The sequence below is a fragment of the Dromiciops gliroides genome, chromosome 2 (assembly GCF_019393635.1).
Source record: "Dromiciops gliroides isolate mDroGli1 chromosome 2, mDroGli1.pri, whole genome shotgun sequence".
Classification (NCBI taxonomy): Eukaryota; Metazoa; Chordata; class Mammalia; order Microbiotheria; family Microbiotheriidae; genus Dromiciops; species Dromiciops gliroides.
The window spans coordinates 689,773,594-689,799,449 of record NC_057862.1 but is presented as its reverse complement, the minus strand read 5'-3'; the positions used below and the strand labels follow the sequence as shown (position 1 = coordinate 689,799,449).

Sequence of the window (25,856 nt, the reverse complement as noted above, 5' to 3'; positions counted from 1 at the left end):
GTGGCACAGCGGGTAAAGCACTGGCCCTGGATTCAGGAGCACACCTGAATTCAAATCTAGCCTCAGACACTTACTAGCTGTGTGACTGGGCAAGTCACTTAACCCTCATTGCCTCGCCAAAACAAAACGATAAAATGTACTTCGTTCTTACCCATGTGAACCTCTCAGAATCTCTAGTTTCCTTTAGGAATCACGTCAAGTGCCACATTCTCCATTAGGTCTTTGCTGATGCTCCCACCTGGTAATAATGCTTCTCTCTAAACTAACTTGAATTTGCTGTGCATATATCTATATGTGTGCAATGTTTCCTCCAAAGGGAGGTTAAACTCCTTGAAGACAGACATGATTTTCCAGGTTATTCCCAGTGCCCAAGACAGTGTTTGGCACATAGTTGATGCTTAATAAGTGCTTGTTGATTGACTGGCTGAGGTAGATGGTAGGAGTTAGCCAGGCTTATCCAGGGAGCAGAAGGTTCAAAGATAGAAAAGCAGGCAGTTTTGAAATGACAGACTGGATGGGGACATACACCAGGCAGAACAGAGTTGATAGGCCTGAGAAAATAGGACCTAAATAAATGATGAAGGCAAGAAGAGGTTCACCAGAGGAAGGGAATGGCAGGGTTGGATGGAAAGGACATTGGGATGGGGACTGCCAATGTTTAGGCTAGCAAAGGTAGATGGAGTCAGAGGGATGGTGAGCTCAGGAACTTCTCTCTGCCTGGCTTTCCCTCCTTCTCTCTCTCTGTTACCTTATGAGAACAGAGTGATATAGTAGCTAGAACTCAGGACATGGAGTCAAGAAGACCTGACTTCCCGTCCTGTCTCAGTTGTGTGACCTTGGATAAATCACTTTGATGTAGGAGGCAAAAAAGGGTTAATAGAAAAACCTAAGACCCAAGCTTTAATTCAGAAATTAGCTCCAAAAGGGAATTAGACCCCGGGTTAATAGATAACTTACAAGTCAGGATGCTAGGTTCTCTTACCCACAGAAATCAGTGCCCGTAATGGGAACAGAGGAAGAGAGGCCATGGTGACCTTAAGACTAAATGACAGCCTATAGAAATTGACTAGAAATAAAAGAAAAATGAAAGCGTTTTGAAACTGGCCATGAACCAGAAAGAGAAAGACATGCGCAGAAAAGGCCACATTTGTCCCAGATTCACCTTATGACGCGTAAACCCCCAAAACACTCCTCCACAGAAAAAGGTACCTGCCTCGGGGGTTGGCTTGGGACCCCAGGAACTCCAAATTAGGACAGGCCCCCCCTGTACCTCCCTAAGGTGGAGATTATTATAATGAGACTGGTAATCAATTTATCCATACTATAAATATAACTGTCTTTTCTTTCACTATTCGAGAGATACCTTTCCATTATTCTTTTCCTGTGGTCACTCACACTATTGCAATAAAACTTGGGAAACTGAGTCACTGAGTCTTATAATTCTTTTGGGATGACTCGTGATCAATTTGACCCAAATTCTATCCCACATCAACTTTTATTGGCGTTTAGTCATTTTTCAGTCATTTCTGACTCTTTGTGACCCCTTATGGGGTTTTCTTGGCAGAGATACTGGAGGGCTTGGCCATTTCCTTCTCCAGTTCATTTTACAGATGAGGGAACTGAGGCCAACAGGGTCAAGTGACTTGCCCAGGGTCACACAGCCAGTAAGTGTCTGAGGCCAGATCTGAACTCATGAAGACGAGTCGCCCTGACTCCAGGTGCAGCAGCACTCTACTAACCGTGACACCTAGCTTCCTGAACAAATCACTTAGCCTGACTGCAAAATGAGGGAATTTGTCTTGATGATTCCTTAGGTCGATTCCAGCTCAAAATCTCTGATCCTATCATACCATCTGGGACTGTGGTCAGCAGCCAGATACCAGTTATTATATGTCTCCAACTATGATTGGTCAATCATTTATTAAGGGATTCCTCTACTCTTTAAGACTATGTGTTCCGGGGCAGCTAGGTGGCGCAGTGGATAAAGCACCGGCCCAGGATTCAGGAGGACCTGAGTTCAAATCCGACCTCAGACACTTAGCACTTACTAGCTGTGTGACCCCGGGCAAGTCACTTAACCCCCATTGCCCTGCAAAAAAAAAAGGACTATATGTTCCATGTGGAATATGGATGCAGATTGAACCTTACTATTTCTTTTGTTTTTGGTGTTTTTCTTCTTTGAGGTTTTTTCTTTTCGCTGATTCTTCTCTTATAACATGACCAATGCAGAAATATGTTTAATGTTATTGGACATATATAACCAATATCAGATTCCTTGGTGTCTTGGGAAGGGGGGAGGGAGGGAAAAAATTGAAACTAGAAATCTTGTAAAAAACAAATGTTGAAAACTATCTCTACATGTAACTGGAAAATAATAAAATACTTTTATAATTTTTTTAAAAAGACTATAAGTTCCAGGGAGGGTGGCAACCTGCTTTAGTAGAAGGATTTTCCTCATCAGGGAGTCCTCTATTCTAATGAAACCACAGGTCTAGTCTCCATTCCTTACTATGTGCCAGTCATGGGGCTAAGCAATAGGGATGGAAAGAAAAAGTGAAACTAGTCCCTGCCCGCAAGGAGCTTAAATTTTAATGAGGGAGACACTAATAAACATGAATAAGCAGAGACACCCTACTTATGGAAGATAACCTTTGGGCAGGAGGGGATTCTCAGTCCCTAAAACAGAATCCAAGAGGTCTTTGGCTCTGGGGCTCATCCTCTGCAGGAAACCAGATGCTGGCTGTCAGCAGGGAGGATGGGGGAGGGGAGGGAGAAGCTGGTCTATGATTTTTGGAGGCTTTTTTTTTTCTCTCTAGGAAACTCAAGGGCCCAGTAGGAGTACCCTCCTTAACTGCTACTTGCCACATCTTGAATAACATTAAAGGACTTCTGAGTCCCGTACCCAGGTTTAGCTGTCCTTGGAACTGGGAAATACCTCTCAAGGTTTCTGCAGTGCCTGAGGAACTGAATCTGGCCCCCCACCCCCTATCCCCAAGTGTGTTGCCAATGTACTCACTTCCTCACAGAACACTTTACAGAAGTCTCCAGACCCAACAGAAGGAAGTAGGGGCTGAATTGAAAATTCACCCCTTTCCCCCAGATCCCCGCCCCAGCTAAACAAACAACATTTGGCAAATAGAAACCAGGGCTACAGAAAGGATCAGGTTATCTCATCGGGCCTGCATACAAGCATAATTCCTCCCCACCACCCAAGCCACAAGATGCAATTCAAATACTAAACAATGAGGCTTGTTTGTAGACTCCAGTTCCTAAGGCAACACTCCATAGCATTTGTCAACCCCCGGCTAACTCCAAATAGGGCAGGCCTGTAAGTATCCACGACTCCCAGGGAGTTTTGCCAGAAGCCTGTATGCCCTTGCCTCAGTTTCTCTATTAGTCAAAAGAAACTCGGCATGTTATAAGGATTATAATTTCAGTACAGAAGCCATCTATCTCTTCATTGACACCCCCTCCTCCCCCCTCCCCCATCAGACTACCAGCCTCAGGGTAGCCAAGAAGAGGAGAAAGTAGATGACGTCTAAACACCCCTTCCAGCCTAGCATCCCATGATTCTGTATCTGAAGAGTTTTCTATTTCTTAGAGGAGGACAGGAGGTGGAAAGAGGGCTCAGTGGAGAGAGCACTTAAAGTCTGCCAAATGCTTAAAGAGGCCCAAGGCCAAAGGAGCTGGGAAGAGCCAGGGAGTAAGAGGGTCAGAGGAGGCTGAGAGGAGAAGAGGGCTCAGGACTGGAATGAGCTCGATCCTGCTCATCCCTCCCTCCCCCACAGGTTTTCTGCACTGGAACACCAGAAAGGAGAAGGTAACCTAAAGGGGGAGCAGCCAAAAGGGAGGCCTCCCTCTCCAGGTGTCTCCCCAACAGGGATGTGGGGGAGGTGGTGGAGCAGGCAGACAAGCCCAAGAGTCTACAATCAGAAACTGCAGTCAAGCCATTTGTAATTCATCAATCCACCCTTTCCTAGCATACCATCCATAGCACTGGCTACAATGATACTCTTCACCAAAGTATCTGTTCTATGGTATCCCACTGATGAGGCTATCAAAGTTTTTACTACAGTATCCAAGGAAGACTCCTTGCCTCGATCTGCGGCAGTAGCCATCCATGCTACACTCTATCAAAGTAGTGGCACTATTTTATCTGCTTAGGTTAAAATAGTAACATTATCATAGTAGAAACTGTAGCACTGGGGATTAGTGACAGTGTCAAAGCATCTCTGCTAGCCAAGAATCTATACTGTTTGAGACAGTATCCAAATGGTCTTCATAAATGAAAGATATACACAACAGTATTAAAATATGGCTAATAGGGGAGAAGCTACACTAACATTAAAGAGCAAAGTCTCTCTCCATTGTGAGCTGGGTCTGGGTGGGGGCACTCCCTCTCATCATGGGTGAATATTCCTATCTAGGAAATTCCAGGAATTCTCCAGGGAATCCTCTCCACTTTCCTTGCCCCCCCCCCCCCATAACAGAGATATCTTTTGGCGGGTGGGTCTCAGTGTGTGTGTGTGTGGGGGGGGGGTGAGTGACTGAAGAAAGTTGAAAAGAATCAAGATAAAGCCTCAATTTATAAGGAGTCAAAAGGCAAGCACCCCCTCTAAATGCACAGAAAGCCAACACTTTCCTGGGCATTCTTTAGCAGTGAATGACTGAGATTTGGGTCTTGCTTAGAAAGGACACCAAGCAAGCTCACACCATCAGGAGGAGAGGAAATGAGCCACCAGCACAAACAGTGGCTGGCCAAGGCCAGGCCCCACATTTTCCTTTCTAATAACTTACAGAAGCCCAGGGCCAACCAATAAGTTTCCCATCAGAGCAGCCAGCACATCCCCTCAGCTCTCCTCTCCTCTCTTGCTTTCCAAATTGTTTAACCACATGTTGGAACCATCCCGGAGTCTGGCCTCTGTGCCAGGGCCATGAATTCTTCCGCCTCTCTCCTTCAGGGGCCTGGGAGGAATAGCTCTGTGGGAACAGATGGGCTGACTTCCCAGCCAGTGAATCTGCAGTAGAAATGCTTTTTAAAGTCCCTCTCCTGTGGGCAGGCTCACATGCCCTTCCCCTCCCCCTCACTTGCCATTTCAGACTGCAGATCCCTGCATGGTGAGGGGGGCAGGGCAAGAGCAGAGATTCAGATCTGAAAGGGTCTTTAGAGATTGTATAATCTAATCTCATTTTACTCCGGAGGAGCCTGAAGCCCAGCAGGAGAAGCAGGAAAGGACTTGCTCAAGGTCACACAGGAAGTAAACTAGGTCATCTGCTTCCAATTTCAGTATTCTTTCCACTCTATGACTCAAATTGTTATCACAGAATCATAGAGCTGAGCCTAGAAAGGGCCTCAGGGACCACTGAGTCAGAGCTATTAACTTTGTTGTTATTTAGTCATTTTCAGTTGTGTTTGACTCCCCTTGACCTTTTTGGGGGGTTTCTTGGCAAAGAAGGTCTTCTTTCTCCAGTTCATTTTATAGATAAGGAAACTGAGGCAAATAAGGTTAAGCGACTTGCACAGTCACACAGCTAATGTCTAATTTGAACTCAGGAAGAACTTCAGGAAGAAGAGTCTTCCTGACTCCAGGGCTGACCCTCTATCCCCTGGGCAGCCTAGGTGCCCACTAATTTTAACAGATGTAAAAACTGAGGTCCAGGGAAGGGACATGGCTTACTTTGGTGGCCAGAGGCAGAAGAGGGATTCTTACTAAAAACTAAAGAAGATACACAGCCTTTCAGAGCTGGCATGAAACTAAGTCATCCTTTAAAAAAACATTGTTTTCTTCATCTCTCCCCTGTATTATATAAGGAGAATGTAATGGGATATTCGGTCCTTCTCAACCCTCCAACGATCTGCTTCTAGAGTCCTGGCCTCCCCAGCCTTCTGGCTGGGGGGAAGGGAGATGGTGCTAATCAGAGAAGTCTGGACCCACAGGGGGCTTCTTTTCTCTGCTAGAAGGGAAAAAGATCCCAATCACTGCCTCCTTTGGGTTTCTCTAGCAGGCCCAGGGGAGCTGAGGCCCGACACTCATTTTTTGTAACTCTCATGAGGCCTTTTTGACAATCAGATGGGATTGGGGCATCCCCTGCCTAGAGCATTGTGGGTCAGTCACTTATTTTGACTGTAGTATCATCATCATTTTTTTTAATGCAGTGTGTCACAGTGGAAAGAGTTTGTCATCAGGAGGCCTAGGTTCCAATTCACCCATGTATCCCCCTTTCCCAGTGACCTCGTGTTGAACCCTTTTTCTTAATTATTCTGTTTATCATGTTTCCCCTTTTCTGTATACTTGTTATTCCCCCTGCCCCCATTCAAATGTAAGCATATTGTGGGTAAGGATTGGGCCACTCACTCTATTTGAATCACAAGCATCTAGCACAGTAGGTATAATAATATAGACCTGTTGACTGATCAGCTCTCTGAGCCTCGATTTCCTCCCCTGGAAAATGGGGATAATCGTCCTTGACCTGCCTCCCTCTGGAGTTGTGGTCAAGCAAGCACTTCCCCTTGTAAACCTTAGTGATGGCAGGGGAGGGGCACCCCCTCAACCACCCATTGAGGCCAAGGCCACAGCTACAGGGCAGCTACACAAGACTCAGCCCAATGGCTGCCCTTTCCAGAGGGTCTCCTGCAGGGGGCCTACCATACTATTAATCATGTTTAAAGGGCTCCAAATGAGTCTGGGAGTCTGGATGCCAGACACCCTCTTGCAAAGACCAGTGCTGAAGCCCACGCCAACAGGGCCAGGGCCCAACCTTCTCAGTTTACAACAAGCAGACCCTGAAAAGTCATTAAAGCAGATTTGCTGCTTCCCTGGGAGAGAAGCTCATTCCACAGCAGCAGGGGAGGGCTACTGACTTCACAGATTGTTCCCACATACAAGATTGTATACTTAGGGGGCAGCATGGGACAGTGGGTAGAGTTCACTTATTGGGCTCCTGGAAAGGCCTGGGTTCAAATTCTGTTCCTAACATTTACTAGATGTGTGGCTATGGGCTAACAGCTGCATGGCTCTAAGCCTCAATTTTCCACATCTGTAAAATGGACCTGAGAATGCTTCCACTACCTATCTCACTGTGTTGGTATAAAGCTTAAAGGAGATAATATATGTAAAGGGCTTTGCAAACCTTAAAGCACTTTCTTTTTTCTTCTTTTTAGTGAGGCAATGGGGGTTAAGTGACTTGCCCAGGGTCACACAGCTAGTAAGTGTTAAGTGTCTGAGGCCAAATTTGAACTCAGGTCCTCCTGACTGCAGGGCTGGTGCTCTATCCACTGCGCGACCCGGCTGCCCCAAAGCACTTTCTAAATGTCAGTTTTTCTTATTACTTCTGCTCCAGAATTTAGAGCTGAAGGAGACCTAAGCTCCCAAGTTAAAGCCGTGCATCTATAAAAGGAAGAGTTTGGCTTGAATGACCTCAAATCTCCTCCCAGCTCTAAGACTCTGTTCAACAGACCATGTGCACGTCTGCTGTCTTGGGACCAGCCTGGCCAAATTTGGAGCTTCCCAGGACCAGGCTGGCCTCTGGCAATGAATCCTTCAGTCAGAGGAGCTGCAATCTGCATCTGTGGAGGGAGAACTGACAGGGGTGAAACTGGAAGCTGCTAAAATATCAGAGTCGATATAAAAGGAAAGAAAGAACTCAGTCTCTAGCTGAAAACAGTGCCCTTGATTCTGAGGATGCCCCATCATTCCCACAGACTGGGATCTCCTGGGTCCCCCTGGGGCCAGCCTGGGAATCCTGGGAGCAACTTCTAATGACAGAAGATCCCAGTTAAAAGCATTAAAGCAAAGGTCTCCTCCTGGAGCCCACCTGGCCCTGTCCTAGGGTAGTGACTACAATGGAGCACTCAGCTACACTGACACCAAGAAAGAATATAGGATGGGCTCAGCCAGGGACCAACGGGGGCAATCATCTGGAATGCTGCATTGTTTAGACAATCCCAGCTCAGAGGGACTTTTGAGATGATCTGGCACTGTGAAAGAGGAAGGCCCAGAGCGGGGAAGGAGAGCCAGAGCATTGCTGGTTTGCCTCCTAAAAGTCATTTAAATTTGCAGGAGGAAAACATAAAGTCCCCTCCTTGTTTGTTTGTTTTGCTGAGCAATGGGGGTTAAGTGACTTGCCCAGGGTCACACAACTAGTAAGTGTTAAGTGTCTGAGGCCGGATTTGAACTCAGGTCCTCCTGAATCCAGGGCTGGTGCTCTATCCACTGTGCCACCTAGCTGCCCCTGAGTCCCCTCCTTGTTAAACAGAGCAATGTGGGATGGAGGGACAAGCATTGGCAGGGTTCAACTCCGGCCTGTCACTAATGGCCTAAGTGACCTTGGGTTGGTCACTTTAGCTTCTGGGCCTCAGCTTCTTTACCAGTAAAATGAAAGGGGGTTGAGTGGCTAATCTTCCAGGTCCCTTCTAGTTTTAAATCGCTCATTTTCTAGAAATGGACTAATAAATCTTTAGAAAGTTGAATCTGGCAGCTAGGTGGCACAGTGGATAGAGCACCAGCCCTGGAGTCAGGAGTACCTGAGTTCAAATCTGGCCTCAGACACTTAACATTTAGTAGCTGTGTGACCTTGAGCAAGTCACTTAACCCCAACTGCCTCACTAAAAAAAAAAAAAAAAAGAAAAGAAAGAAAGAAAGTTGAATCCTCTCTCCAGCAGCAAATCCACATAGGGTTGTCTTGGCCTCTGCTGAGTCAGGGGCTAGAATTACTGGCCCTGTGAGTATGGGAAAGTCACAACACATCAGAACCTTAGTTTCTCCATAATAATCACACTACTTCCCTTCTGAAGTTGCTGTGGGGGAGGCAGACTGATGAACCTTAAAGTGTCTTTGAAATACAAGGATTTATTCTCAGTAAATTGTATTTTTGAAGGTGGGAGGAGTGAAGGTCCCCTCGGGAGAAGGGAGGCAGGCCGTCTAGGCATGGGGCCAAGGAGAGACTACCTTACCTGTCACTGTACACTGACCGCTCAAAGACTTGAACGGGCTCTTGGGCCTGCAAGAGGCTCTCTGGGTAGGGGGCCAGATGGGCCTGCAGCCGACTCAGGAAGGAAAACATCTGGAAGGTGTAGGACCACCGAGCGGGCTGCTGGTACATCATATCCAGCAAGTTCCCCACACTCCGGGGAGGGCCAGCCTGGGGGGAAATAGAAGGGGAGGGAAGTTAACATCACATGATGCATTCTCCTCAGAAGCCCACCTGAAAATCAACAGGAACAATTACAAATGTCTATCTCCCAGGAAAGAAGCTGTCTCCAATGAAAAGGCCCCAGATATCACTGCGAGTGTCTTAGTATACCAAGAGATCCCATAGCTAGTTTTTTGTTTGTTTGTTTTTTTGTTTTTGCTTTGGGGGTGAGGCAATTGGGGTTAAGTGACTTGCCCAGGGTCACACAGCTAATAAGTGTCAAGTGTCTGAGGCCGGATTTGAACTCAGTCCCCCTGAATCCAGGGTCGGTGCTTTATCCACTGCGCCACCTAGCCGCCCCAAGACATCTAGTTCTAAGTGTACAATAGGCAGTTGGTCGTATGACCTCACGAGAGAGACTAGGCTTGGCCATATGGTTCTCAGAGACATCTGTGCTAAGATGATAACTGCAAATGAGGCAAGAGATGTCAAATGCTTTGCAAATGCTAAAGCATCAGAGAAAATTATTATTGTTGCTAGTGCTGGTGGTGTTATGACTGAGCCATGAGAGATGATGAGATCAAGAAAAAATAGAGAGAAAAAGACCCAAGGTAGAGACTTCCATGGCTATTTGGATAATGAAGCAGAAAAACGACCTGAGGAGAGTCCAGACAAGTAGAGGGATAACCAAGAGAGTAATGAGAAAACCGAGAGGAGAGAGAATATCCAGGAAGGAAGGGCGGTCCATGTGTCAACCGTGTGGGAGAGAACAAGAGGGAGGAGGGTGGAGAAGGCCAACCATCCAGTGGTCAGGCTGATGAAGTCAGAATCCAGATTGTAACGGTCTGAGATATAAAAGAAGTAGAGGCACTTTTATCTTTCTAGGAATGAAAAGGGTAGGAGAGTTATAGGATAGCAGCTTGAGAGCCAAGTGAGATTTTTTTTTGTTTTTAAGAATGGAAGAGGGGCAGCTAGATGGCACAGTGGATAGAGCACCGGCCCTGGAATCAGGAGGACCTGAGTTCAAATCCGGCCTCACCCACTTAACACTTACTAGCTGTGTGACCCTGGGCGAGTCACTTAACCCCAATTGCCTCACTAAAAAAAAAAAAAAAGAATGGAAGAAAGTTGGGCATAATTGTAAAGATCATGTAAGGAGTCATTGGATAGGGAGATATTAAAACATAATTTTGTGGCACAGTGGATAAAACACTGGCCCTGGATTCAGGAGGACCTGAGTTCAAATCTAGCCTCAGACACTTGATACTTACTAGCTGTGTGACCCTGGGCAAGTCACTTAACCCTCACTGCCCGACAAAACAAAACAAAACAAAACAACAACAAAACTCAAGAAAGATGAATACAAGGGTAAGCTGCTAGGAGATGAGAGGGGATGGGCTCAAGTAGGGATGTTAGTCTCGGCAAGAAGGGCCACCTCTTACCACCTTTATACCTATCAGATTGGCTAAGATGACAGAAAAGGAAAATGACAAATTTTGGTGAAGATGGGGGAAAATTGAAACACTAATGCACTGTTGTTGGATTTGTAAACTGATCTAACCATTCTGGAGAGCAATTTAGAACTATGCCCAAAGAGTTATAAAGCTGGGTGCATACCCTTTGACCCACTACTAGGTCTGTATCCTAAAGTAATCATAAAAAAGGAAAAGGACCTACTGGTACAAAAATATTTATAGCAGCTCATTTTGTGGTGGCAAAGAAATGGAAACTGACAGGATGCCCTTTAATTGGGAAATGGCTAAACAGGTTGTGCTATATGACTATAATGGAATACTATCATGTGTATGAGATGACAAACAAGATGAAGATTTCAGAAAAATCTAGAAACTCATGCTGAGTGAAGTGAGCAGAACCAGGAGAACACTGTACATGGTAACAGCAACAATGTATGATGATCAACTATGACAGACTTAGCTCTTCTCAGCAATACAATGATCCAAGACAATTCCAAAATACTCATGATGGAAAATGCTCTCAACTTCCAGAGAAAGAACCATGGAGTCTGAATGCAGATTGAAGCATACTATTTTCACTTTTCTGGGGTAGTTTTAACCTTTTGTTTTGTTTCTTCTTTCACAACATGACTAATATTGGAATATGTTATATGTTTTACATGATTGCACATATATAACCTATATCAAATTGCTTACTATTTTAGGAAGAGGGGAGGGGAGGGAAATAGGGAGAAAATTTGGAACTCAAAATTTTATTTAAAAAAAAAAGAATGTTAATTGTCTTTATGTGTAATTAGAACAAAAATACCATTTAAAAGAGGAGGGGGAAAAAAGGGCCACCTCTTCATCAGAATGGAGCAAAGAAGCAGAGGACAAAGGACGATGCCAAGGAATTTTCAGTTAGAAGGAAGGGGAGAGAGAACTCTGAGATAGATCTTTATTTTCTCAGTAAAATGTGAGGCAATGTCTTGCTGAGAGGGATAGGGCAAAGGGTGGTGTGGAAGGCTTGAGGAGAAAAGAAATTGCTTTGAATGGCTGCAATACAGAATCCCTACATTAAAGAACAGTGACCCAGGGGGCCCCGTTGAGATTCCATGACATAAACCTGTCTTGGATCCAGTCAGCGTGACTATGTAACTACCTCCAGCATGATTTAGCAGCACTGGGATATTGGCATAAGGTGGATGACAGAAATTAGTCAACAAGCACTTACTGATTTCTTATTAACCATAGTTGAACTGGTTACTCATGGAGTCAGGAGTAGAATGGGAAGAAAGTAAAAACTGAAATAGCTTTAGTAGGGAAGTTGGCAGAATAGGAGGAAAGAGCCACAGAGAAGAGAGTTATGAGTTATGGATGGTCAGATACAGGCATTTTAGAGTTCTTGATTACAGAAATAAGACAGCTCTGGGTCTAGAAGGGGGATAAGGTGATTGATGCGGTACCTCCATTGTGTGTGTGGGTGTGTGTGTATATGTGTGTGTGTATTATACATTAATCTCTGTCTGTCTGTCTGTCTGTTTGAAGGAGGGATAAGAGATAGGTTGGGCGGATGACCTGACCTCTGGGCATAAAGTCAGTTCTCTCAGAGTACCTGCACCCAGGAGTGAAGGAGGAAACAGTCTAAGAAGAGGGGCTGGGGCCTTGGGAAGATGGAGAGATCCAGGAAGGTCCCCTCAGTAGCCCACAATTCTTCATTCCCACTCTCATGGGCAGAGGAATGAGGTAGCCATGGGATCATGATGGAATACCGTTTGGCTACATTCTCTTTCAAGCACTATGGAAGAAAGTCCATCTGGCCAGGTCTCTGGGGTCTTCCTTATTCACAGCTGAGTTCTTGCAGGCAGCGGCTGCTATGGGAGTCCTTTGCTGGGTCATGGAGGGGAGGGGCTGGAGCCTGCAGCTCAGGTCCACCACCTGGGGCAATCTAGCCACCAGAGCTGTGCTTGGTTCTGTACTGAGACAGCAGCATCGTGGCTGTGGATGCCAGGCCACGAGGACACATGGCCAGGACGGCTCCTTGTCACCTGGGAATCTGATGCTCTTCCTTTTCTGTCCCTTCCTTCAGACCCTCTTATCTCACCATCAGTTCTTCCCCAGAGTGGCTGCTGCCCCACACTTTCTATTCCTACCAGCAGGCTCTGAAGGCTGTCCATTCTGCCACAGCCAGCCCATGTTGCTCCATGCTCATGGTCTGGTGCTCCCAGCCCAGTCTGTGCTCTCTCCACAAGCTCACTCTTGTCACTCCTTGAGTTGTGAGTACTAAGCTCTATGCCCGCTAGACCAGTGCCACCGTCCGATCTTCAGGCACCTTCTCTTGCAAGTGTGGCATGAGTTCAGCCTTCCTGGGCACCACCCATCCATTTGTCTGCTCTGGTCCTCTCTTCCATCTTTGGCCTCTGGGGGCTCTCCTGGCAACCCGGGGCTGGGTCGGCTCTTTGGCTGCCTCCTGCTGAATCAACTAGTCCCCAAGGTCCCATGAGAAGGGAACAAAAAAGCATTTACTAAGTAACCGACACTGTAGGAAGCAATGTGCTGAGGGAGGCAGTAGGACAATGTATAAGACATGGGACTTGTAGTCCGGAAGATCTAGGTTCACCTGTGTGACCCATGATTCAGCATCCTTATCTGTACGGGGAGGGGGCTAGGCCTGATCACATCTAAGGTCTCTTCCACCTCAAAATCTATGATCCTGTGGATCCAGAAAAGTTGATAGGACTTACTCTCAGGGAGTTCACGTCTTAATGGGGAGTGACAACACATGCAGGAGGCCTCAGCTTTAAGTCAGATAGAAAGGCCCAGTGATACTTATGGTTCAAAAGACAGTATCAGGGCGGGTGGTAAAGCCACATGAACTTTGAAGAGCAAAGGCTGCTGGGAAAGGACTGGGGTCCCAAAGGTCCAGCAGAGCTAAGAATGGGGAAGGGACTGGGCATCAAGGCCCTGGGAACCAGACTGTGGAGGTTGGAATAGGAAAAGGAAAAACTTCCCAGGTCTACTCTCATTGATCTCGTAGGAATCCAGTGGTAGGAGGGGAAGGTTCCAAACATGCCTGTACCTTGGCCCTAGGCCTCCCGCAACTGGAACTCAGATTCTGCCTCTGCTCCCTGAGGTTCAGAAGGTGAGCTTTTTTTCACCTGGAATTAGACCCCTCTGTGTCATTTTTGGGCCACTGTCCATTTTCTTATTAGAACAATAAGTTCTTTGAGGGCAGAAACTTTTCTGTTTGCCTTTTTTGGAGAATCTGTACTATATAGCATAGTGCTTAGCACATGGCAAATGATCAATAAATGATACGTCATTCATTCATTCATTCACTCACTCACTCATCCATCCATCCATTCATTCATTCATTCACAGAAGGCAGGTGTTCCTGCTGGCCAACTAGTATGAGAATGTAGCTATATGAGAGGCTGGGCATTCAGATTTTACCAAGCAGAGAATCAGAAGGAGTTGAACATGGAGAGCACTGAATAACAACACACACAAAAAGAAATGAATTGTTTGGACATACAGAAAACAGCCGTCTGAAACAGATGAGGAATTTGGGAAGCAGGTCACCAGAAGCAGAATCTAGTAGCCGGGAGGGCATCTGAATGATTGAGGCACCTGCTGGAGTTTTCGCTCTGGCAAAAACAGAGCCGTTAGTACCGTTCGGACTTATCTTGGTGATCACTGAATCTTTCAAAAAGCCAACAACATTTCTGGATCTCCCTCCACCACAGCCCATGAGGAAATAAGGCTTCTCCCTCCCTCCCATCCCCAAACCGGACCTAGGTCAGGGAAGTACTCAGGTGACCCAATAGCACCACCCCATGGTAACTGAAGAATATACACTCCTGGTTTAGAGGCCATGAATCAGCATTGCAGAGATGCCTGACTCTCCCACACACACCCACAGAAACCAGCTAGAAATATGGTAGGCTACTCTATCCAGTCCAGAGTCTCACTGAGAGACAACTAGAAACCAACTGCGATGGGAAGAAGACTCACAAGATGTAAGTCTAGGTAAATAATCTTAAAGTCTACCAGCCAAGAAAAATGTAAACAGAACAGTAAGCACAATGAAGAAACACTGTGGATTAACAGAAGCCCAAGAGATAAAGAGAAGAATTTCACAATGAATTTAAGCCAAGCCTCAGAGGAAAAAACAATGGCCTGGCCACAAGGATTAGAAGAATGGCCCGTAGAATCATGGAGAGATAGAAGTATATTACACTAAGAGGGGCCTGGATCCCCCACAGACACCCAAGTACAGCTCTAAAAATATACCAAAAAGAAGAATGATTAAAAAACGAAACAACAACAAAAAACAAACCCAATAAGAAACAGCAAGAATCTCCCCAGTCCAGTCCAGGATCACCCCAAACGACTACTAGAATCCTGAAGACCCACTGAGTCCAAAGCAGGCAGAAAACAAAGTGTGTGGGGAGTGGGATGTGGGAATGGGGGTGAGCATGGGACAAGAGAAGGTGATAAGGCCAGCCAAGGACCTAGGCAACCTCGTGCTTGGCCATCATTAAGGCAATGCAGCAACACTCAGGCAACTCCATTTGAGGCACAGGAGGAAACAGAACCAGCTGAGCTCTCAGACTGCTTATCAGCAACCTGGCAGCTAGGTGCCACAGTGGACAGATCATTAGACTTGGAGGCAGGAAGATCTGAGCTCAAATACTGCCTCTGATACTTCTTAGCTGTCTGACCCTGGGCAAGTCACTTCATTTCCGTCTTCTTTAGTTTTCACAAGTATAAAGTGGGTATAATAATAGCATCACCACCCCCTTGACACTTGTAAAGTGCTTTGTACACCTTAAAGCAGCTGCAGAAATGCTAACCACTCTTACACATTAGATTGTGAGACTCAAAACTGTCTTTTGTCTTTCTTTATACCTAGAGAACTTAGCACAGTACCTGGGTACCTGGCACACAGTAGGTGCTTACTAAATGTTTATCAGGGGCAGCTAGGTGGCATAGTGGGTAGAGCACCAGCCCTGGAGTCAGGAGGACCTGAGTTCAAATCTGGCCTCAGACATTTGACACTTACTAGTTGTGTGACCCTGGGCAAGTCATTTAACCCTCACTGCCCCCCCCCAAAGCATATATATATATATATATATATATATATAAATATATAAAAATAAAGTATTGGTGCTTCTTCATCCTTTGGAAGGCTTCCAGTATTGGAAATCTCCCCCCGCCAAGATTCCTGTTCACCCATTTAGATAGCTCAGGTGGTAAAGAAGTCCTTCAAATTTAGGTGAAATGTGCAGCTTCAGGAAGCTTCCACTTTGGTCTAAGCCTGACAAGTCTGCTGGAGCCATCATAGATTGGGATTGAATGGGGTAGAGTTAGGTTTAGGTCCACATTAAGTGCAAGCATCCCCAAATCACACAGGAAGGGGAAAAACAAATAGATGGAAAATGGAACAGGTCTTGCAGTATTTCAGTAGCAATCCCATGTCATCACTGATGACAGCAAATGTACTTCCTTTAAACTTTGACAACCTAGTACCTGATACTGGGAGGAAAAAAGGCAATTACAAAAGGCATCATTACCCCAAAATACAATCGCCTCACCAAAAAAAATATTATTGACTGTTATTTTCTTGGATGAAATTTACTACTGCTTCTCTCTTTTTTTTTTTTTTGTGGAGCAATGGGGGTTAAGTGACTTGCCCAGGGTCACACAGCTAGTAAGTGTCAAGTGTCTGAGGCTGGATTTGAACTCAAGTACTCCTGAATCCAGGACCGGTGCTTTATTCACTGCACCGCCTAGATGCCCCCTACTACTGTTTCTCAGAGGTTTTTTTTGACCCACCTTTAGGATTAAATTAGAGTCAGGCTAATTTTTAATTCTTTCTTCAAAAGCCCTTTATTGAATATCTTTTTTTTTTTTTTTAGTGAGGCAATTGGGGTTAAGTGACGTGCCCAGGGTCACACAGCCAGTAAGTGTTAAGTGTCTGAGGCCGGATTTGAACTCAGGTTCTCCTGACTCCAGGGCCAGTGCTCTATCCACTGCGCCATCTAGCTGCCCCTATTGAATATCATTTTATAGCACTGTGCCAGTAAGGAATGTGTTCCACACTTCTGCTTTTCCACACTTGTTTGCAAGGTTTTGAATACCTAATATATTGCCAGTTTTTGTAAAGGTGCTATACCTAGCATTGTTAAATTCCTTTCTGTTCCTCTTCAGTAACGGTCAGAGATCTACCATCACCATTGCTAATTTCTCTATAGAAATGAGACAACAGGGGTAGCTAGATGGCACAGTGGATAGAGCACCGGCCCTGGAGTCAGGAGGACCTGAGTTCCAATCTGGCCTCAGACACTTAACACTTACTAGCTGTGTGACCCTGGGCAAGTCACTTAACCCCAATTGCCTCACCAAAAAAAAGAAAAGAAAAGAAATGAGACAACATACCTGAACTTATGGGATGCAGCTAGAGTTCTCTTTAGAGACTTTTCAACAAAAGAGAAAGAACAATTCAATGTATTGGGTATACGATGAAAAAAAACACACCAACAAATCAAAACAGAATAACTGAATAACAAGTAATTCTGAAAATTAAAGAAGACATTAACAAAAATAAAAGAAAAAATTTCAATTTTTGAATAAAACAAAGTACTAATTATTAAAATAATGAGTTGGATTAAAAATGAGAGAGAGGGGGCAGCTAGATGGAGCAGTGGATAGAGCACCAGCCCTGGATTCAGGAGGACCTGAGATCAAATCCAGCCTCAGACCCTTGCCACTTACTAGCTGTGTTTCCCTGGGCAAGTCACTTAACCCCAACTGCTTCACCCCCCCCCAAAAAAAAATGAGAAAGGAGGGGCAGCTAGGTGTAGCAGTGGATAGAGAACCAGCCCTGGATTCAGGAGAACCTGAGTTCAAATCCGGCCTCAGACACTTGACGCGTACTAGCTGCCTCACCAATAAATAAATAAATAAATATTTTCTTAAAAAATGAGAGAGGAAAATGAAATTTTATAAAAGATGAAAAAAATTCACAACTTAGGATGAAATAAAAGAAACTACAAGAAATTATCTTGTCCAATTATTTATCAACATAACTGATTAACTTATATGATTACAAAAAACTGCCCTAATTGTCAGAATAAGAAACAGGTTATTTAAATAATTCAATACCAGATAGACAAAATGAATGAACCATAGAAAAGTCTTTATAACCATATGAACTCACAAATGAATTCTATCAAACATTCAACGAACATTTATTTCAATATTTCATAAATTAATGGTAAAAAAAAGAAAAATGAGAGATCCTTAAAAATATTTTTATTACACATATATGATTCTGATACATAAGTCATAGGGAGAAAAAACAGAGAAAGAAAAATAAAGGCCAGTATCCCAAATGAACAGACACAAAAAATATTAAACAAATTTTGAACAAAGAGGTTTCAATAGCATAGTAAAAAGATTTTACATTATGATCTGGTTGGTGTTTTTTTAGTGAGGCAATTGGGGTTAAGTGACTTGCCCAGGGTCACACAGCTAGTAAAGTGTTAAGTGTCTGAGGCCGGATTTGAACTCAGGTCCTCCTGACTCCAGGGCTGGTGCTCTATCCACTGCGCCATCTAGCTGCCCATAGGTTGGTTTTATACTAAGATTTCAGGGTTGGTTCAATATAAAGAAAAATTAAATAGAACAGACCGTGCTAGTATTAAAAACAACAACTGGCGGGGCAGCTAGGTGACACAGTAGAGCACCAGGCCTGGAGTCAGGAGGACCTGAGTTCAAATGTGACCTCAGACACTTAACACTTACTAGCTGTGTGACCCTGGGCAAGTCACTTAACCCCAACTGCCTCACAAAAACCAAAACCAAAACCAACCACCACCACCACCACCACCAAACATGATTACATAGATAAGAGTCTGAGAAGGCTTTTTACAAAATTCAGTATCTATGTGTGTGTGTGTGTGTGTGTGTGTGTTTTTAAATTGAAACAACATAAGGCAGTATAGGAATAAATAAGCCTTTCTTTAGCTTAGGAAGTGTCACAGGGGAAAGGTTGGGGGTCCTTTGATATTCCTCCGGAAAGAATTACACTCTCACACACAGTCCAATTGGAATTAAAGTAGTTTTTTATTTGGCACTAGAGAAAGTGACGGAGTGGGAAGTCAAAGACTTCACCCCTGGGGTGAAGATTACAAACACCCCCCTCCCAGAACAGAAGGCAAAAGCTTTAGTAAAGGACAGATGGGGTATTCACTTGAAAAGTAGAAGTTCCCTTCTGGGGTGGGGTGGGGAAAGCTTGGATGTCTGTCATACTCCTGAGAGTCCTGGGGGATTTTTTTGAAATGATGGTCCTGGAGGGAGAAAAATTTGGAACTCTAAATCTTATGAAAATGAATGTTGAAAACTACCTTTACAAGTAACTGGAAAAAATAAAAATAAATGAAATGATGGTCCTGACCTTTGGGGTTATCTCTGTCTCCTAGCTCAGGTCAGGTAATAGCCATGCCTAACTGACTTTCCTGCTACAGAATTTTATCTCCCCTTACTTCTTAGGTGTGTCTATCCTGATTATCTACTTGGTCAATCTAAACTTTATAGTCCCTAGATTCCTCGGTCTGGTTATCTCTATCCTCTATTCTGGTTATCTGGTTTTATTTGGTTTTACTTCCCACAGGAAAAACTCATTTTGACTTATCCTAAGCCCATGTCAGGAAGCATTACCTATTTAATGGAAAAAGACTTTCCAGTAAAGTCAGGGGTAAAGTAAGGATATCTATTAGCCCTAGAAAAGGAGTAAGAGAAGAAAAAGATACTGAAGAAATAGACATAGGCTAAGAGGAAACTATCGCATTTTAAAGATAAAATATGATGGTCTATCTAATGAACCCAAAAGAATCAACTAAAAGAACAATTGAAACAACCCCAACAAAATCTGCAGGATAGAAAATAAACCAATAAATACTAATATTTCTGAATTCTACAAAGAAAACCCAGCAGGAAGAGATAGAAAGAGAAAAAATCATTCAAAATAATTATCAAATCTATACAAATTTGGGTGTCTATCTACTGTAGGAATATAACTACAAAACACTATTTATGAAAATACAGACAGACCCAAATAATTAAAGAAATATTATTTCCTCGTAAGTAGGCAATTCTAGTCTAATTAAAATAACAATACTGTTTAAACCAACATTCATGGATAGGGGGAAAGTTCTTGACCAAACAAAGGACAGTGAGGATTAGAGTAGATAAAACGGATATTTTAATTACATAAAATTGAAAAGTTTTGGGGCAGTTAGGTGGCACAGTGGATAGAGCACTGGCCGTGGAGTCAGGAGGACCTGAGTTCAAATCCGACCTCAGACACTTAACACACACTTACTAGCTGTGTGACCCTGGGCAAGTCACTTCAACCCCAATTGCCTCACTAAAAAAAAAAAATTGAAAAGTTTTTGCATAAACCAAAGCAATGCTTTTAGAAAAGAAAGCATTGACTGACTTTAAAAATATGGAATTGATACAAATATCAAGAACTAATTTCCAATACATGAAGAGTCAAAGGGTAGGAACACCTATTTTACCAACAAGCAAACAAAAAATGCTCTATATAATTTCTTTTTTTTTCTTTTTTTTTTTTTAGTGAGGCAATTGGGGTTAAGTGACTTGCCCAGGGTCACACAGCTAGTAAGTGTTATGTGTCTGAGGCCGGATTTAAACTCAGGTCCTCCTGACTCCAGGGCCGGTACTCTATCCACTGCGCCATCTAGCCACCCCTATAATTTCTAATAAGAAAAGAAAATTAAAACCAACTCTGCACTTCCATCTCACACCTTAAGTAATTTTTCCAGGATCACCCCACTTGTAAGTGTCTGAAGCAGGATTTTGAATTCAGAGCTTCCTGATCCCTTCTAGTACTGTCTCTACTGTACTACCTAGCGGTATCTGAAGGAAAGTGACAAATATTGGAGGAGCTGTGAAAAGAAAAGCACAATAACTATGGTGCTGTGAATTTATCCCACCATTCTGAATTTATCAAAGCGTTTTCAGAATCTATCAACATAATGGGTTTTTAAATTATTTTTGGTATTAATGTACTCTGTTATATTTATAGATTTCCTTATATTGAATCAATCCTGCATTTCCGGTATAAAACCAGCTAGCACAGTATAAAATCCTTTTGATATTTTATTTAATATTTTTGTGTCACTGTCCATTTAGAATATTGATCTATAATTTTCCCTTTTTTCTCTCCATGACATACCATTTGACCCAGTGACAGTACTATTGGGTCTATACTCCAAAGAGATCAAAGAAAGAAGAAAAAGAAAAGAAAGAAAGAAGGACCCATATGTACAAAAATATTGGTATCAGCTTTATTTATTATTATTTTTGTAGTGGCAAAGAATTGAAAACCAAGGGGGCCCATTACTTAGAGAAGAGCTAAACAAGTTATGATATATGAAGGTGAAGGAATACTATTGTGCTGTAAGAAATGATGAAGGAGATGGTCTCAGAAAAAACTAAGAAGGGGCAGCTAGGTGGCACAGTGGATAAATCACTGGCCCTGATTCAGGAGGACCTGAGTTCAAATCCAGCCTCAGACACTTGACACTTACTAGCTGTGTGACCCTGGGCAAGTCACTTAACCCTCATTGCCCCGCAAAAAACAAAAAGAAAAAGCTAAGAAGACTTGAATGAACTAATGAGGAATGAAGTGAGCAGATCAGGAGAATTTTTACAGTCACAATACTGAAAGGATAAACTACTTTAAAAGATTAATCAATAAAATGACTCAAAGGCCTCAGGCTAAAAAATGTTATCCACCCTCAAACAGAGAACTGAAGGACTCAGAATGAAGATTAAAGCATATTCATTTGGAACTATGCCCAAAGGGCTATAGAACTGCATAATGATTGGAATGACGCCACCTGCTGGAGACTTACAGTGGGAAGGCTCCCTCAAGAGGAGAAGGCGCCTGAGGGCAAGCCATGGGGCTTTTCCTTGGAGTCAGGAAGTGACATTGTGACCTTTGCTTGAGGGAGGAAGAAGGGGGGGGGAGGCTGGCTCTCTCTCTTTTGACAGGACTCTGGTGGAGAGTGGAGCTAGAAATGCGCTCTCCCTTTAATAGGTAGATGAATCTGGGCTTTTCTCTCTCTCTTCACCAAATTCTTATTCTCCTTAATAAATGCTTAAAAGTCTAAACTCTTGCTAAAGCTTATAATTTATTGGCGACCACTCATTAGATATTTTAGACAGACTAGCTAGAATTTGAGCCCCTTGCAACTGTGTATACCCTTTGATCTAGCAATACCACTGCTAGGTTTGTATCCCAAAGACATCCCCCGAAAAGAGAAAAAGATGTATCTGTACAAAAATATTGATACCAGCTCTTTTTGTGGTGGATAAGAATTGGAAATAAAAGTAAGGACCATCAACTGGGGGATGGCTAAACAAGCTTTGGTATCTGATTGTGATGGAATAGTATTGTGGTATAAGAAATGACAAGCAAGGTGATTTCAGAAAGACCCGGAAAGACTTATATGAACTGATATATTGTGAAGTGAACAGAACCAAAACATTATGCACAGTGAAAGCAATATTGTTTAATGAAGAACTAGGAATAACCTAGCTATTCTCAGCAATTCAATGATCCAAGACAATTCCAAAGCACTAATGATGAAGCATGCTATCCATCTCCAAATAAAGAACCGATCTTGATTGAACACAGACGGAAGCAGGCTATTTTTCACTTTCATTTTTTTCTTTTATTGACATTTTCTTATACAAAATGACTGATATGGTAATGTTTTACATAATTGCACATATCTAACCTATAGCTGATTGCTTACTGCCTTAAAGAGGGGAGAGGAAAGTGAGGGAAGGAGAGTTAGAATTCGGAACTCAAAACTTCAAATAAAAATGTTTATTATTAAAAAAAAGATTAAAGCATCTTTTCTTTTTTCTTCTTTTTATTTGTCATGCCTCATGTGGGAATTTGTTTTGTTTGATTATATATATATATATATATATATATATATATATATATGTATATATGTATGTAATGGATTTTTTCCCCCAGTGGATGTGTGGAACTGAAAGTAGAAGAAAAGTGAATTAAACATAAAGGGAAAAAAAAGGGGCAGCTAGATGGTACAGTGGATAAAGCACCAGCTGTGGATTCAGGAGGACCTGAGTTCAAATCTGGCCTCAAACACTTGACACTTACTAGCTGTGTGACCCTGAGCAAGTCACTTAACCCTCATTGCCCTGCAAAAAATAAAAAATAAAGGGAAAAGACCCAGATAAGTATACAAATTTTCATAGCAGTACTCTTTGTTGGAGCAAAGAATTAAAAACCAAAGGATGCCCATTAATTGTAGAATGGCTAAATTAGCGATGGCATCTGAATGTAATGGAATGTTATTATGCCATAAGAAATGACAAAAGGAATGGATTGAGGGAACTTGGGAAGAACTGTATGTACTGATACATACGGTGATTTACACAATGGCTAAAAGTATTATAAAGAAAAAGAACTTTGACTTAAGAACTCAATGCAATGCCCAATTATAACTAGAGAGGACAGATGATGAAGCCTGTTATCCATCTCCTGAAGGCAAAGTGATAGATTAGAAGCACCAGATGTGACATATTTTCCAAGATACTCAATGTGTGGGTTTGTTTTGCTTGATTAGCCTGATTTATTATGGTAGGCATTCACAATTTTAGAGGGGGATGATAGGAGTGGGTAGCAATAGTGATACCAAAAAAGGGAAGAAAAGGAAAAAAATGAGGATCAATAAAGCATTTTTTAATTTTTCTTTTTTTGGTGAGGCAATTGGCGTTAAGTGACTTGCCCAGGGTCACACAGCTAGTAAGTGTTAAGTGTCTGAGTCCAGATTTGAACTCAGGTACGCCTGACTCCAGGGCCGGTGCTCTATCCACTGTGCCACCTAGCTGCCCCAATAAAGCATTTTTTAAAAATACACAGAAGAGAGTTCAAAGGGAAACACAGACAAGCTGGCCAGCTTTGAAGCCAATGTGCTGAGCTGATTATATACTTATATAACCAACATGTATGTAATAGAGATTCATAGTTCATATACTGTTCTCTTTTTCTGTTCTTCGTAAGAAATGTTTATTTTTCTTGGTGTTTGTCAATTTCAAAATGACATACACACAAACCCTTGCTATACTTAAAAGCTTGCTATGCTTTTTTTTTTTTTGATAAGGCAATTGGGGTTAAGTGACTAGCCCAAGGTCATACAGCTAGTAAGTGTTAAATGTCTGAGGCCAGATTTGAACTCAGGTCCTCCTGAATCCAGGGCTGGTGCTCTATTCACTGTGCCACCTAGCTGCCCCAAGCTTGCTATGCTTAAAAAGCAAGCCTAGGATGGGGAGATTTAATATGGATAGACTTAACTGTGAAAACAATCAATAGCTTTCAGAAATAAGGAGATAGTCTTACTATATATACTCTGCCTTCATCAAATCTCACCTAGCATATTGTTTTCAGGTCTTAACACCAGAGTTTAAAAATGATGTTGATGGGGCAGCTAGGTGGTGCAGTGCATAGAGCACCAGCCCTGGAGTCAGGCGTACCTGAGTTCAGATCCAGTCTCAGACACTTAACACTTACTAGCTGTGTGACCCTGGGCAAGTCATCTAACCCCAACTGCCTCACTAAAAAAAAAAAAAAATTTTTTTTAAATGATGTTGATAAGTCACAGAGTGTCCAAAGGAGAGTAACAAGGATGGTACATGGCCTCCAGTCCATGGCATATGAAGATCAGTTAGAGAAACTGAGTGTGTTTGTCCTGAAGAAGGACTAAGGGGGGCCCCGATAACAGCCTTATGGCTGAGGGACCAGCCTTACTCCATTTGGTTCCAAAGGACTGAATCATTCCAGGAGCAGTGAGTGAAAGTTGCAAAGACAGAAATTTAGGTTTGATGTGACTTGTTCTAACCACAGCTGTGCAAAAGCACGATGACCTCCACTGAGAGGCAGTGGAATTCCCCTCCTTAGAAGTCTCCAAGCAGAGGCAAGACTACAAGCTCCCAGAAGAACCCTTTTCCTGCACAGATTGGACAAGACGGACTTAGGGTGTCCCTTCTGGGTCTCAAATCCTATTACTCCATAACTCCAAGGCCACCCAACCTGCCTCTCAACCAAGTTTCACCTCCTCTGGGGGGGCAGTAACACTGGCATGAGATTGACACAAGGAAACACACAAGGTACTTCTCGCCCCACTCACAGAAAGCTCAAACACCATAGGTCACTTCGCTTTCCCCCCTTCCTCCTGCCCCCGTCAACCATCATTGTTGCCAGGGCTCCAAAACTTTGCAAACTTACTGTTGGTGTGCCAACGGCTTGGATGTTCTGCCATGTTGTTATTGGTTCGGCAGCTAAATGGCATTCTGGGAAGCTTTTCAGGAGTAGCTTCAAAAAGGTGGATTTCCCCACAGCTGAAAAAAAAATGACATTTTAAAAAATCTTTTTTAATTATTAAAAACTTATTTTTCTGGGGGCAGCAAGGGGGTGCAGTGGATAAAGCACCAGCCCTGGATTCAGGAGGACCTGAGTTCAAATCTGACCTCAGATACTTGATACTAGCTGTATGACTCTGGGCAAGTCACTTAACCCTCATTGCCCTAAACCAAAAAAAAAAAAACCAAAAAACCCCACAAAAAAAACCACAACTTATTTTTCTGTCTTCTACTTCCCTTCCCTTCCCCCAACTGGGCAGAGGGGAAGAGAAAGGGAAACTAAAACCTATATAATACACACAGTCAAACAAAACAAATTCTTGTATTGTTCACATCCAAAAATATATTTCTCATTCTGCATATTGCTCCCATCATTTCTCTGTCAGGACATGGGGACATTATTTATCAAGTTCTCTGGAACTGTGGTTAGTCACTGTGTTGATTGGGGTTCTTAAATCTGTCAAAGCTGTTTGTCTTTAGTGTTGTTATCATATAATTTGTTTTCTTGGTTCTGCTTACTTTACTCTGCATGAGGTTGGTTTTCAAAGGTTTCTCTGAAATTGTTTTGTCATTTCTTACAGCACAATGTTATTCCATTACATTTATATGCCATAACTTTGTCTAGCCATTCCTATATTGATGGGTACCCCCTTCCCTTGGTTCCCAGTTCCATGCCTCTACAAAAAGAGCTACTGTATTTTTGCATACATGAGTCTTGACCCTCTTTCTTTAATCTCTTTGGGGCATAGGTTTTATATCTAGGTATATCTAAATATA

At 43.1% G+C, this 25,856-nt stretch overlaps 1 protein-coding gene across 1 annotated transcript in view; it reads right to left on the bottom strand.

Annotated features, from left to right (window-relative positions):
• The window catches only part of DGUOK (deoxyguanosine kinase), a 48,616-nt gene that overhangs the window by 12,863 nt on the left and 9,897 nt on the right, over positions 1-25,856 (bottom strand). Inside the window, exons 2-3 of the mRNA XM_043980474.1 lie at positions 24,946-25,058; positions 8,954-9,141 (exon numbers count right to left, since the gene is read on the bottom strand). Of these exons, the coding sequence (XP_043836409.1) occupies positions 8,954-9,141; positions 24,946-25,058 (301 nt within the window). The remainder of the gene's footprint in view (positions 1-8,953; positions 9,142-24,945; positions 25,059-25,856) is intronic.